This window comes from Dendrobates tinctorius, unplaced genomic scaffold (genome assembly GCF_039654945.1).
Source record: "Dendrobates tinctorius isolate UK_male_01 unplaced genomic scaffold, ASM3965494v1 ptg000273l, whole genome shotgun sequence".
Classification (NCBI taxonomy): Eukaryota; Metazoa; Chordata; class Amphibia; order Anura; family Dendrobatidae; genus Dendrobates; species Dendrobates tinctorius.
Genome location: NW_027361940.1, coordinates 1,844,197 through 1,860,543, shown reverse-complemented (window position 1 = coordinate 1,860,543; position 16,347 = coordinate 1,844,197). Strand labels below are relative to the sequence as shown.

Here is a 16,347-nt window from a genome sequence, read left to right as displayed (position 1 = left end):
GGCGTGGCGTGGTCACGTGACGTCTCCAGGTGTATGAAGACACTGGTAATGATAAGGCGTGGCGTGGTCACGTGACGTCTCCAGGTATAGAGGACACTGGTAATGATCAGGCGTGGCGTGGTCACGTGACGTCTCCAGGTATAGAGGACACTGGTAATGATCAGGCGTGGCGTGGTCAAGTGATGTCTCCAGGTATAGAGGACACTGGTAATGATCAGGCGTGGCATGGTCACGTGACGTCTCCAGGTGTATGAAGACACTGGTAATGATCAGGCGTGGCGTGGTCACGTGACGTCTCCAGGTATAAAGGACACTGGTAATGATCAGGCGTGGCACAGTCATGTGATGTCTCCAGGTGTATGAAGACACTGGTAATGATCAGGCGTGGCGTGGTCACGTGACGTCTCCAGGTATAAAGGACACAGGTAATGATCAGGCGTGGCACGGTCATGTGACGTCTCCAGGTGTATGAAGACACTGGTAATGATCAGGTGTAGCGCGTTCACGTGACATCTCCAGGTATAGGAGACACTGGTAATGATCAAGCGTGGCGTGGTCACGTGACGCCTCTAGGTATAGAGGACACTGGTAACGATCAGGCCTGGCGTGGTCACGTGACGTCTCCAGGTGTACGGTGACGCCAGTAATGATCAGGCATGGCGTGGTCACGTGATGTCTCCAGGTGTACGATGACACCAGTAATGATCAGGCGTGGCGTGGTCACGTGATGTCTCCAGGTATAGAGGACACTGGTAATGGGCAGATCTGCTGCGGAGCTGGAGCTCATTAGCTGTAGTTATGGCTGTTTAGGTCCTCACATCCGGGCTCAGGTGTGATCTCCTCCCCGGGGGAACTGTCTCAGCTCCGTTACTAAGGTTCAGTGTCACCTGTGCCTCCGACAGCGACTGAAGTGCAGAAACCACCCATCACAGGGATAGTAATGGTGGCTGGACCCTCTAGCTGCCGCCATGAATACCCTAACCCAGATGATGTCCCATCGAGCCGAGAGGATGAAGGATGAAGTGAAGATGGAGAAAGAGGAGATCAAAGCCTGGACCAAACCCATGGAGAATGCAGAAAACCCCAGGTATGAGTAGTAGGAGATAACTGTGGGATATGGGGAGTGCGAGAAGGCCCCTAATTAATACAGATAGAGGTTGTTACAATGTATCAGTGACAGAATGTATCCGAGATGACAATCCCATGTGAGCTCCATCCAGGCTGATTGTGCTTACTGATACATCGTAACAAACCCCATTCCGCCAAATTATGGCGGGAAAAAAAAGAGTGAAACATATTGCTGCACACCATGGTAATTTGTATTTAACACTAAGCCAGTACCCTAAGTTTGCCCACACCTCTATATGTGCTGTGGGAATGCTACTCACATGGGTGCAAAACAGGAATCATTTCCATTTAGATGTCCATGCTTGTTTATTGCTGCTTCATAAACCAGCCACAAGCAAAGGCAAATAAACGGGTTTGAGTGCAGGCAAAACTTATACAAAGTCTCCTAAGAGCCAGTCCTGGTCACGCAGGCTGGATAGCATCCAGTATACACACTCAGTCTGGAAATAACACGTGGGAGGCCTTCTTCCTCCACACACAGACCATGTGTCAAACATCGGACTCCATCTTAACATGTAAACCAAACCCAGGGATGGGGCATGTGAACATCCAGACCCAGCCATCGCTCAAGCTGCCCATAAAACCTGACCCAGATGCACTAAACAAGCCTCTTAGTACTATGTGCTATAGATCAATTCTCCCGGTTTACATCACAGAGGACAACCACCTCTGTGTTACATATCCCCCATCAACTATGTGTCCGGCAGCAACCTTACATTCCACCCATTCTGCCTAAAGCCATGGGGCTTCGCACCTTCTACTAGCTGCCTTACAGTGCCCACATATATAAAGGGCAAATTTAGGGTACTGGCTTAGTGATACAGTGCCTTGTGAAAGTATTCGGCCCCCTGGAACTTTCTAACCTTTTCCCACATATTAGGCTTCAAATATGGTAATTTTTTTGGTGAAGAATCAACAAGTGGGACACAATTGTGAAGTTGATCGAAATGTATTGGTTATTTTAAATTTTTGTGGAAATTCAAAAACTGAAAAGTGGGGCGTGCAATATTATTCGGCAGCTTTACTTTCAGTGCAGCAAACTGACTCCAGAAGTTCATTGTGGATCTCTGAATGATCCAATATTGTCCTAAATGACTAATGATGATAAATCCACCTGTGTGTAATCAAGTCTCAGTATAAATGCACCTGCTCTGTGATAGTCTCAGGGTTCTGTTTGAAGCACAGAGATCATCATGAAGACTAAGGAACACAGCAGGCAGGCCCATGATACTGTTGTGGAGAAGTTTAAAGCCGGATTTGGATACAAAATGATTTCCAAAACTTTAAACATCCCAAGCACTGTGCAATCGATCATATTGAAATGGAAGGAGTATCATACCACTGCAAATCTACCAAGACCCGGCCGTCCCTCTAAACTTTCATCTCAAACAAGGAGAAGACTGATCAGAGATGCAGCCAAGAGGTCCATGATCACTCTGGATGAACTGCAGAGATCTACAGCTGAGGTGGGACAGTCTGTCCATAGGACAACAATCAGTCGTACACTGCACAAATCTGGCCTTTATGGAAGAGTGGCAAGAAGAAAGCCATTTCTCAAAGATATCCATAAAAAGTGTAATTTATAGTTTGCAACAAGCCACCTGGGAGACACCAAACATGTGGAAGAAGGTGCTCTGGTCAGATGAAGCCAAAAATCAAACTTTTTGGCAACAATGCCAAACGATATGTTTGGCGTAAAGGCAACACAGCTCATCACCCTAAACACACCATCCCCACTGTCAAACATGGTGGTGGCAGCATCATGGTTTGGGCCTGCTTTTCTTCAGCAGGGACAGGGAAGATGGTTAAAATTGATGGGAAGATGGATGGAGCCAAATACAGGACCATTCTTGAAGAAAACCTATTGGAGTCTGCAAAAGACCTGAGACTGGGACGGAGATTTGTCTTCCAACAACACAATGATCCCAAACATAAAGCAAAATCTACAATGGAATGGTTCACAAATAAACGTATCCAGGTGTTAGAATGGCCAAGTCACAGTCCGGACCTGAATCCAATCAAGAATCTGTGGAAAGAGCTGAAAACTGCTGTTCACAAACGATCTCCATCCAACCCCACTGAGCTCGAGCTGTTTGTCAGGGAAGAATGGGCGAGAATTTCAGTCTCTCGATGTACAAAATTGATAAAGACATACCCCAAGAGACTGCAGCTGTAATCGCAGCAAAAGGTGGCGCAACAAAGTAGTAAGGTAAAGGGGCCGAATAATATTGCACGCCCCACTTTTCAGTTTTTGAATTTCCACAAAAATTTTAAAATAACCAATAAATTTCGTTCAACTTCACAATTGTGTCCCACTTGTTGTTGATTCTTCACCAAAAATTTACATTTGGTATCTTTATGTTTGAAGCATGATATGTGGGAAAAGGTTGAGAAGTTCCAGGGGGCCGAATTCTTTCGCAAGGCACTGTAAATAAAAATTACTGTGTATATGGGAAATGTACTATGGAAACATACTGCATGTGGGGGAATGTACTGTGTGGATGTGCTTCTGTACGGATCATGTCCCCTCAGTACATTCCCCCACACACAGTATGATGTCCCCACACTACATTCCCCCACACACAGTACGATGTCTCTACAGTACATACCCCCACACACAGTATGATGTCTCCACAGTACATTCCCCCACACACAGTATGATGTCCTCACAGTACATTCCCCCCACACACAGTATGATGTCCCAACAGTACATTCCCCCCCACACACAGTATGATGTCTCTACAGTACATTCCCCCACACACAGTATGATGTCCTCACAGTACATTCCCCACACACACAGTATGATGTCTCCACAGTATATTCTCCCACACACAGTATGATGTCCTCACAGTACATTCCCCCACACACAGTATGATGTCCTCACAGTACATTCCCCCCACACACAGTATGATGTCTCTACAGTACATTCCCCCACACACAGTATGATGTCCTCACAGTACATTCCCCACACACACAGTATGATGTCTCCACAGTATATTCTCCCACACACAGTATGATGTCCTCACAGTACATTCCCCCACACACAGTATGATGTCTCCACAGTACATTCCCCCACACACAGTATGATGTCCTCACAGTACATTCCCCCCACACACAGTATGATGTCCCAACAGTACATTCCCCCCACACACAGTATGATGTCTCTACAGTACATTCCCCCACACACAGTATGATGTCCTCACAGTACATTCCCCACACACACAGTATGATGTCTCCACAGTATATTCTCCCACACACAGTATGATGTCCTCACAGTACATTCCCCCACACACAGTATGATGTCCTCACAGTACATTCCCCCCACACACAGTATGATGTCTCTACAGTACATTCCCCCACACACAGTATGATGTCCTCACAGTACATTCCCCACACACACAGTATGATGTCTCCACAGTATATTCTCCCACACACAGTATGATGTCCTCACAGTACATTCCCCCACACACAGTATGATGTCCTCACAGTACATTCCCCCACACACAGTATGATGTCCTCACAGTACATTCCCCCACACACAGTATGATGTCCCCACACTACATTCCCCCACACACAGTACGATGTCTCTACAGTACATACCCCAACACACAGTATGATGTCTCCACAGCACATCCCCCCCACACACAGTATGATGTCCTCACAGTACATTCCCCCCCACACACAGTATGATGTCCCCACAGTACATTCCCTCCACACACAGTATGATGTCTCTACAGTACATTCCCCCACACACAGTATGATGTCATCACAGTACATTCCCCACACACACAGTATGATGTCTCCACAGTATATTCTCCCACACACAGTATGATGTCCTCACAGTACATTCCCCCACACACAGTATGATGTCCTCACAGTACATTCCCCCCACACACAGTATGATGTCTCTACAGTACATTCCCCCACACACAGTATGATGTCCTCACAGTACATTTCCCCCACACACAGTATGATGTCCCCACAGTACATTCCCCCCACACACAGTATGATGTCTCCACAGTACATTCCCCCACACACAGTATGATGTCCTCACAGTACATTCCCCACACACACAGTATGATGTCTCCACAGTACATTCCCCCACACACAGTATGATGTCCCCACAGTACATTCCACCACACACAGTATGATGTCCTCACAGTACATTCCCCCACACAGAGTATGATGTCCTCACAGTACATTCCCCCCACACACAGTATGATGTCTCCACAGTACATTCCCCCACACACAGTATGATGTCCTCACAGTACATTCCCCCCACACACAGTATGATGTCTCTACAGTACATTCCCCCACACACAGTATGATGTCCTCACAGTACATTCCCCCCACACACAGTATGATGTCCCTACAGTACATTCCCCCCACACACAGTATGATGTCTCTACAGTACATTCCCCCCACACACAGTATGATGTCTCTACAGTACATTCCCCCCACACACAGTATGATGTCTCTACAGTACATTCCCCCACACACAGTATGATGTCTCCACAGTATATTCTCCCACACACAGTATGATGTCCTCACAGTACATTCCCCCACACAGAGTATGATGTCCTCACAGTACATTCCCCCCACACACAGTATGATGTCTCCACAGTACATTCCCCCACACACAGTATGATGTCCTCACAGCACATTAACCCCACACACAGTATGATGTCTCTACAGTACATTCCCCCACACACAGTATGATGTCCTCACAGTACATTCCCCACACACACAGTATGATGTCTCCACAGTATATTCTCCCACACACAGTATGATGTCCTCACAGTACATTCCCCCACACACAGTATGATGTCCTCACAGTACATTCCCCCCACACACAGTATGATGTCTCTACAGTACATTCCCCCACACACAGTATGATGTCCTCACAGTACATTCCCCACACACACAGTATGATGTCTCCACAGTATATTCTCCCACACACAGTATGATGTCCTCACAGTACATTCCCCCACACACAGTATGATGTCTCCACAGTACATTCCCCCACACACAGTATGATGTCCTCACAGTACATTCCCCCCACACACAGTATGATGTCCCAACAGTACATTCCCCCCACACACAGTATGATGTCTCTACAGTACATTCCCCCACACACAGTATGATGTCCTCACAGTACATTCCCCACACACACAGTATGATGTCTCCACAGTATATTCTCCCACACACAGTATGATGTCCTCACAGTACATTCCCCCACACACAGTATGATGTCCTCACAGTACATTCCCCCCACACACAGTATGATGTCTCTACAGTACATTCCCCCACACACAGTATGATGTCCTCACAGTACATTCCCCACACACACAGTATGATGTCTCCACAGTATATTCTCCCACACACAGTATGATGTCCTCACAGTACATTCCCCCACACACAGTATGATGTCCTCACAGTACATTCCCCCACACACAGTATGATGTCCTCACAGTACATTCCCCCACACACAGTATGATGTCCCCACACTACATTCCCCCACACACAGTACGATGTCTCTACAGTACATACCCCAACACACAGTATGATGTCTCCACAGCACATCCCCCCCACACACAGTATGATGTCCTCACAGTACATTCCCCCCCACACACAGTATGATGTCCCCACAGTACATTCCCTCCACACACAGTATGATGTCTCTACAGTACATTCCCCCACACACAGTATGATGTCATCACAGTACATTCCCCACACACACAGTATGATGTCTCCACAGTATATTCTCCCACACACAGTATGATGTCCTCACAGTACATTCCCCCACACACAGTATGATGTCCTCACAGTACATTCCCCCCACACACAGTATGATGTCTCTACAGTACATTCCCCCACACACAGTATGATGTCCTCACAGTACATTTCCCCCACACACAGTATGATGTCCCCACAGTACATTCCCCCCACACACAGTATGATGTCTCCACAGTACATTCCCCCACACACAGTATGATGTCCTCACAGTACATTCCCCACACACACAGTATGATGTCTCCACAGTACATTCCCCCACACACAGTATGATGTCCCCACAGTACATTCCACCACACACAGTATGATGTCCTCACAGTACATTCCCCCACACAGAGTATGATGTCCTCACAGTACATTCCCCCCACACACAGTATGATGTCTCCACAGTACATTCCCCCACACACAGTATGATGTCCTCACAGTACATTCCCCCCACACACAGTATGATGTCTCTACAGTACATTCCCCCACACACAGTATGATGTCCTCACAGTACATTCCCCCCACACACAGTATGATGTCCCTACAGTACATTCCCCCCACACACAGTATGATGTCTCTACAGTACATTCCCCCCACACACAGTATGATGTCTCTACAGTACATTCCCCCCACACACAGTATGATGTCTCTACAGTACATTCCCCCACACACAGTATGATGTCTCCACAGTATATTCTCCCACACACAGTATGATGTCCTCACAGTACATTCCCCCACACAGAGTATGATGTCCTCACAGTACATTCCCCCCACACACAGTATGATGTCTCCACAGTACATTCCCCCACACACAGTATGATGTCCTCACAGCACATTAACCCCACACACAGTATGATGTCTCTACAGTACATTCTCCCACACACAGCATGCTGACCCACAGTACATTCCCCCACACACAGTATGATGTCTCTACAGTACATACCCCCCACACACAGTATGATGTCTCCACAGTACATTCCCCCCACACACAGTATGATGTCCTCACAGTACATTCCCCCACACACAGTATGATGTCTCTACAGTACATTCCCCCACACACAGTATGATGTCCTCACAGTACATTTCCACCACACACAGTATGATGTCTCTACAGTACATTCCCCCAACACACAGTATGATGTCTCCACAGTACATTCCCCCACACACAGTATGATGTCCTCACAGTACATTTCCACCACACACAGTATGATGTCTCTACATTACATTCCCCCAACACACAGTATGATGTCTCCACAGTACATTCCCCCACACACAGTTTGATGTCCTCACAGTACATTTCCACCACACACAGTATGATGTCTCTACAGTACATTCCCCCAACACACAGTATGATGTCTCCACAGTACATTTCCCCACACACAGTATGATGTCCTCACAGTACATTCCCCCCACACACAGTATGATGTTCTCACAGTACATTCCCCCCACACACAGTATGATGTCTCTACAGTACATTCCCCCCACACACAGTATGATGTCCTCACAGTACATTCCCACACACACAGTATGATGTCCTCACAGTACATTCCCCCACACACAGTATGATGTCTCTATAGTACATTTCCCCACATTCACTATGATGTCCTCACAGTACATTCCCCCACACACAGTATGATGCCCTCACAGTACATTCCCCCACACACTGTAGGATGTCTACACAGTACATTCCCCCACACACAGTATGATGTCTCCACTGTACATTTCCCCACACACAGTATGATGTCTCCATAGTACATTCCCCCACACACAGTATGATGTCCCCACACTACATTCCCCCACACACTGTAGGATGTCTACACAGTACATTCCCCCTCACATAGTATGATGTCCTCACAGTGCATTCCCCCACACACAGTATGATGTCTCCACAGTACATTTCCCCACACACAGTATGATGTCTCCATAGTACATTCCCCCACACACAGTATGATGTCCCCACAGTGCATTCCCCCACACGCTGTAGGATGTCTACACAGTACATTCCCCCACTCACAGTATGATGTCCTCACAGTACATTCCCCCACACACAGTATGATGTCTCCACAGTATATTCCCCCACACACAGTATGATGTCTCCACAGTACATTCCCCCACACACAGTATGATGTCCCCACAGTACTTTCCCCCACACACAGTATGATGTCCCCACAGTACATTCCCCCACACACAGTATGATGTCTCCACAGTACATTCCCCCACACACAGTATGATGTCCCCACTGTACATTCCCCCACACACAGTATGATGTCCTCACAGTACATTCCCCACACACAGTATGATGTCCTCACAGTACATTCCCCCACACACAGTATGATGTCCCCACAGTACATCCCCACACACAGTATGATGTCCCCACAGTACATTCCTCCGCACACAGTATGATGTCCTCACAGTACATTCCCCACACACAGTATGATGTCCCCACAGTACATTCCCCACACACAGTATGATGTCTCCACACTACATTCCCCCACACACAGTATGATGTCCCCACAGTACATTCCCCCTCACATAGTATGATGTCCCCACGGTACATTCCCCACCCACAGTATGATGTCCTCACAGTACATTCCCCCACACACAGTATGATGTCCCCACAGTACATCCCCACACACAGTATGATGTCCCCACAGTACATTCCTCCGCACACAGTATGATGTCCTCACAGTACATTCCCCACACACAGTATGATGTCCCCACAGTACATTCCCCCACATACAGTATGATGTCCCCACAGTACATCCCCACACACAGTATGATGTCCCCACAGTACATTCCTCCGCACACAGTATGATGTCCTCACAGTACATTCCCCACACACAGTATGATGTCCCCACAGTACATTCCCCACACACAGTATGATGTCTCCACAGTACATTCCCCCACACACAGTATGATGTCCCCACAGTACATTCCCCCTCACATAGTATGATGTCCCCACGGTACATTCCCCACACACAGTATGATGTCCTCACAGTACATTCCCCCACGCACAGTATGATGTCCTCACAGTACATTCCTCCACGCACAGTATGATGTCAAGACAGTACATTCCCCCACACACAGTATGATGTCCTCACAGTACATTCCCCACACACAGTATGATGTCCCCACAGTACATTCCCCACACACAGTATGATGTCTCCACAGTACATTCCCCCACACACAGTATGATGTCCCCACAGTACATTCCCCCTCACATAGTATGATGTCCCCACGGTACATTCCCCACACACAGTATGATGTCCTCACAGTACATTCCCCCACGCACAGTATGATGTCCTCACAGTACATTCCTCCACGCACAGTATGATGTCAAGACAGTACATTCCCCCACACACAGTATGATGTCCCCACAGTACATTCTCCTACACACAGTATGATGTCTCCACAGTACATTCCCCCACACACAGTATGATGTCCTCAGTACGATGTCCCTGTAACGGGGTCTACCAAGCTGGGGTACCTCTTTCAGTACCACCCCATGTTTTCGTAGGTCCGCTCTGCGTTAGCTGGAGTCTGAATGAATTACTCTGGCTGGAATTCCTTGGTTACATGGGCGCATATAAAAGATCACTGCTTCTCCATGTATTTCCAGTCTGACAACACTTTACTCACAGGACACAGAATATATCACACAGATACAGAGGGCCAGCCAATAGAAAAGCGGCAGGCCAGACATACATTACAAAAGCCGCATGTGGCCGGAGCCTGCCGATGTTTACTGTGGGAATTACAAAGGTGGGGGAGGGCGGACAAAAGGATAATATCGTGTCCCCTCTGCCCAGGGGCGCAGCCTGTGAACTGATGCTTTAGGGTCATGCATCTCACATGGAACCTATTATACATACATATAACTGCACAACATATTCTGGGTGCTGAGTGGTTCTGTAACATGTAACACGGCTCCCCTTTTCAGCGACGCGATCGGCATACACAGTCTGATCCTCAAGGGATCGGTTTGGGGATGACCGAAGTTTATGGGGTTGGTACTAGTTCCGTATGTCGACTTAATCCATCGGCGTTACCGTTTTGTTTGCCGGATCTGTGGTGGATGGTGAAGTCCAGAGGTTGTAGGGCTAAACTCCACCGCAGCAATCGGGCGTTGTCTCCGGAGACCCGATTATGCCAGACTAGGGGATTATGGTCCGTTAGGAGGGAAAACTGTCGTCCATACAAATATGGTTGCAACTTCTTGAGTGCCCATACTACCGCCAGGCACTCCTTCTCGATGGCCGCATAGCTTACTTCACGGGGCAGTAGTTTCCGACTCAGGTAAGCTACCGGGTGTTCTTGGCCGTCCGGCCCAACTTGGCTCAGTACTGCCCCCAATCCAAACATAGAAGCATCTGTGTGAACAAGGAAACGTTTAGTTGGATCGGGTGCGGCCAATACAGGGGTATTGGTGAGGGCGTCCTTTAGTTGGCGGAAGGCTTCCTCACTCTCTGAGGTCCAGGTTACCTGGTGGGGTTGGTTCTTACGGGTCAGATCAGTGAGGGGCTTGGCTACGCTGCTGTAATTGGGAACAAATTTCCTGTAATACCCCGCTGTACGTAGAAACGCCATGACCTGGGTTTTAGTGCGTGGGATGGGCCACTTGGCTATGGCCTCAATCTTGGCTGGTTCTGGTCGCTGTTTCCCACTTCCCACCCAATGCCCTAAATACTGAACCTCTGCTTTGCCCACGTGACACTTGTTTTGGTTCAGGGTGATTCCGGCCTGGTGGATCCTGTCCAATACTGTCTCTAGGTGATTTAGATGCTCTTCCCATGTCGCACTGTAGATGACGATGTCGTCCAGGTAGGCACAAGCATAGTCCTGGAGACCATCCAGAAGCCGGTCAGCCAGCCTTTGGAAGGTCGCCGGGGCATTCTTCATCCCGAATGGCATAACTCGAAACTGGAATAAGCCGAACGGGGTGACAAATGCCAACTTGGGAATAGCGTCAGGACTAAGGGGAATCTGCCAGTAGCCTTTGCATAGATCGATGGTGGTCAAATACTTTGCCCCCGCCAGCCGGTCTAACAACTCATCCACACGCGGCATGGGGTATGCATCCGTCACTGTTTTCTCATTGAGCCTATGATAGTCTACACAAACTGTGTAGTCCCATCCTTCTTGGGCACTAACACTACGGGGGATGCCCAGGGACTATCTGACTCTTCAATGACCCCTAAACGCAACATCTCTTGTATCTCGTCGCATCCCCTCTCGTACAGACTCAGGGACGCGGAAGGGGTTTTGTCACAGGGGGGTCTGATCCTGGGTCTCAACCTTGTGTTGTGCCAGGCGAGTGTACCCTGGTCTCCCCGAAAACATCCTCTGTCGCTGCCTCAACAACTCCTCCGCCTGCTGTCTCTCTCGGGGGCCTAGGTCTTCACCCAAGTGTACCTGGTCCCATGTTTTAGACTGAGTCCTTTCCCCTAAGACATCCGGCAAGGGAAGTCCGGCTAAATCCTCTGCTTCAGGTGCACAGATGGCCACTACCTCTTCAGGGCGCTCCGGTAGGGCTTCAGCATATTCACGTGGAACATGCGGATAACCCTGGGGTCGTCACAATCGGCGACATTATAGGTTGTGTCGGCTACTTTTCCCACTACCTGGTAGGGCCCCTGCCATGCAGCTTGAAACTTATTCTGCTTAGTGGGCTCTAACACCAGGACCTGTCCTATTTCCAAAGTGCGCTCTCTGACCCTCCGATCGTACCATATGCGCTGGCGCCGCTGGGTCACCTGCATGTTCTTACGTACAGCCTGAGTCAGCTCCTGTAGGCGGTCCCAGAATTCCAGCACATAGGGTACAATAGGTACCCCTTTTATGAGGCCCTCCCCTTCCCAGTGTTCCAGCACTAAGTCTAGGGGTCCCCTTACCTGTCTCCCGTATACCAGCTCGAACGGGGAGAACCCCGTGGATTCTTGGGGCACCTCCCGATAGGCAAACAAGAGGTGTGGCAAGAATTTCTCCCAGTCCCTGTATGTCCTGGTAAAAGTCCCAATGAGCTGTTTTAATGTCCCGTTAAAGCGTTCAGACAACCCATTGGTTTGCGGGTGGTACGGGGCGCTTCTAATGGACTTTTCGCCGCACAGCTTCCACAGTTGGTTGGTCACCTCTGCTGTAAACTGGGCACCCTGGACCGAGATAATCTCCCGGGGAAATCCAACCCATGAGAACACCTGGAGCAGGGCGGCCGCCACTGTCTCTGCCAGTATGTTAGGTAACGCAGCCGCCTCTGGATACCGTGTGGCATAATCTACCACTGTCAATATATACTTTTTCACTGACAGACTGGGTTTGGTTAACGGCCCTATCAGATCGACCACTACTCGGCTAAATGGTTCCTCCACAATGGGGAGGCGGCGTAATTTGGCCTTGCATCGATCCCCCCTCTTGCCAATGCGCTGGCAACTGTCACAGGTCTGGCAGTACTGACGAACATCATAGGTTACCCCTGGCCAAAAGAAGTTTTGTGTCAGACGATGCCTGGTGCGACTGATGCCGAAGTGCCCGGCTAAGGGTATGTCATGAGAGATTCACAGTAGCTCCTGCCTATACTTCTTGGGAACTACCAGCTGTCATTTTATAGTGGGGCTCGTCCCTGTGTGGTGCTGCTCTGTGATCCGGTAGAGGAGTCCCTGCTTCCATACAAACTGTTCCCCTTCCAGTACTCCTCTCCCCTCCTGTGCCTTCCCACAATATCCCTCTAATGAAGGATCCTCAAGTAACTCCCTCTTAAATTCATCTGGGGTGGCCCAAGAAATGTGTCTGGCTATGGGAATACGTGTAGGGCTGGGATGTCTTACCTGGGCCTCCTCTGAGTGTGATTCCGCCTCCGCAGCTCGAGCTTGTCTCCGGGTGGTCACAGGATATGTCTCAGCCAGAGGGGCCACCGAGAATGCAGACAACATGGGCCCCAAGTCATTTCCCAGCAAGACGTCTGCAGGCAAATCCTCCATCAAGCCGACCTCAACAAGGCCGTCCCCGACTCCCCAGTTCAGGTGAATCCTGGCAGTGGGCAGTCGATGTATGGCTCCCCCTGCTACACGGACTGCCACTGTCTGGTCTGTCTTCTCTTGGTCCTGGACGAGATGAGGCTTCACAAGGGTCAAAGTTGCCCCAGAATCTCTTAGTCCCTGCATATGTTTCCCATTAACCCACACGACCTGTCGATGCTGTTGTCGATTATTTGCCCGGGCTGCCTGCACGGGGTCTACTTCAAGCAGCACTTCCTCCATCTCTTCCACCCCTTAGTTAGTCGTAGCTCCCAATGCCGGGTCAGCTTCGCCTTGGTAGCAGTGTACAGCTGCTCGGCTGAAGGTAGCTGTTCCCGCCTTTGGCCACTGGGTATGCTGAATCCGGTTGGGACATTGTCTTTGCAGGTGGCCCCGCTGACGACAGGTGTGGCATCGCGCCCCAGGGGGACTGTGGTAGGCCGGGTTTCTAGCTGGTCCCCCTACAATCTTTGGTGGTTTGGGGCCCTCCAGGTCCATGGGCGGGCCCCTAGTGACCATCTTTGATCCGGACAACTGCGGCCTCCTGGCATCATGATGTTCATCGGCCAGATGAGCGGCTTCCTCAAGAGTCGTTGGCCGCCTGTCCCGAAGCCATTCCTGTGTCTCGGGGGTTAGTCCATTAAAGAATCGTTCTAACAAGTAGAGCTGGAGGACGTCCTCCTTAGTGGTTGCTTGGCTCCCTTGTACCTACTGTAGCAGTGACCTCCGTAATTTACAGGCCCATTCAGCGTGGGTATCGGTTACGCGTTTTATAAGTCCGCGGAACTTTTGGCGCCTTGCCTCTGATGTCAGCGCATACCGGGCCAAGATCACTTATTTGATCCGCTCATAGTCCATACAGTCCTCATCAGGTACCGTGCGATAGGCGTCCGCTGCCCGGCCTGTCAGCTTGCTGGCCAGAATCTGAACCCGTTCCTCCGGCTTCACTTGATGAAGGGCACACTGCCGCTCAAAGTCCTGCAGAAAGCCATCAATGTCTTCCTCTGCCTCCCCCAACTGTCGGAAGGCATTATACTGGATCTTTTTGTGGCTTACTGTTGAAGGTACCTGGTCGAAGGCCAGAGCTCCCCCTGCTCGCTGACTCTCCTCTCTCCGCTCTGCCATCTCCATCTTGGCCAGCTCCACTTTGGTCCGCTCTGCCATCTCCATCTTGGCTAGCTCTATCCTGGTCCGCTCGGCCATCTTTTCCTTCAGATCAGTACGCACATCAGCCATCACCTCTCGTATGATCTCTACCGCAGGGTTTGGGCCATAAAACTCCAGTCTGTTCTTTACCTCCCTCTGGAATTCGGTCTCCTCCACGTTCACATTGGGGGGCGCTGCACTGTCGTGTTCCTTGATGGCTGCTATCAAATCCGCTTTTGTTTTGTTGCTGGCGATCAACCCTTGGGCTTTCACCAGATCTTTTAATTTAGTCCTCTTTAACTTCTGGTAGTTGTTTTCCATTCATTCCTTTCCTCCTGTAGAAGCGGTATCATATCCCGCCGCTGCCACCAGTGTAACGGGGTCTACCAAGGTGAGGTACCTTTTTCAGTACCACCCCGTGTTTTCGGAGGTCCGCTCTGCGTTGGCTGGAGTCTGAATGAATGACGCTGGCTGGAATTCCTTGGTTACATGGGCGCATATAAAAGATCACTGCTTCTCCATGTATTTCCAGTCTGACAACACTTTACTCACAGGACACAGAATATATCACACAGATACAGAGGGCCAGCCAATAGAAAAGCGGCAGACCAGACATGCATTACAAAAGCCGCAGGTGGCCGGAGCCTGCCGATGTTTACTGTGGGAATTACAAAGGGGGGGAGGGGAGACAAAAGCAGTATATCGTGTCCCCTCTGCCCAGGGACACAGCCTGTGAACTGATGCTTTAGGGACATGCATCTCACATGGAAACTATTATACATACATATAACTGCACAACATATTCTGGGTGCTGAGTGGTTCTGTAACACGTAACAGTCCCCACAGTACATTCCCCCCACACACAGTATGACGTCCCCACAGTACATTCCCCCACACACAGTATGATGTCCCCACAGTACATTCCCCCACACACAGTATGATGTCCCCACAGTACATTCCCCCACACACAGTATGACGTCCTCACAGTACATTCCCCCACACACAGTATGATGTCCTCACAGTACATTCCCCCACACACAGTATGACGTCCCCACAGTACATTCCTCCCACACACAGTATGATGTCCTCACAGTACATTCCCCCACACACAGTATGACGTCCTCACAGTACATTCCCCCACACACAGTATGATGTCCTCACAGTACATTTCCCCACACACAGTATGACATCCTCACAGTACATTCCCCCACACACAGTATGATGTCCTCACATTACATTCCCCCACACACAGTATGAAGTCCCCACAGTACATTCCCCCACACAC

At 49.4% G+C, this 16,347-nt stretch overlaps 1 protein-coding gene across 1 annotated transcript in view; it reads left to right on the top strand.

Moving 5' to 3' along the window:
* The first annotated feature begins 791 nt into the window (after positions 1-791).
* CNGA4 (cyclic nucleotide gated channel subunit alpha 4) overlaps positions 792-16,347 on the top strand; it is a 38,338-nt gene continuing 22,782 nt past the window's right edge. The window contains exon 1 of the mRNA XM_073559738.1: positions 792-1,087. Within this exon, the coding sequence (XP_073415839.1) occupies positions 969-1,087 (119 nt within the window). The 5' untranslated portion in view covers positions 792-968. The remainder of the gene's footprint in view (positions 1,088-16,347) is intronic.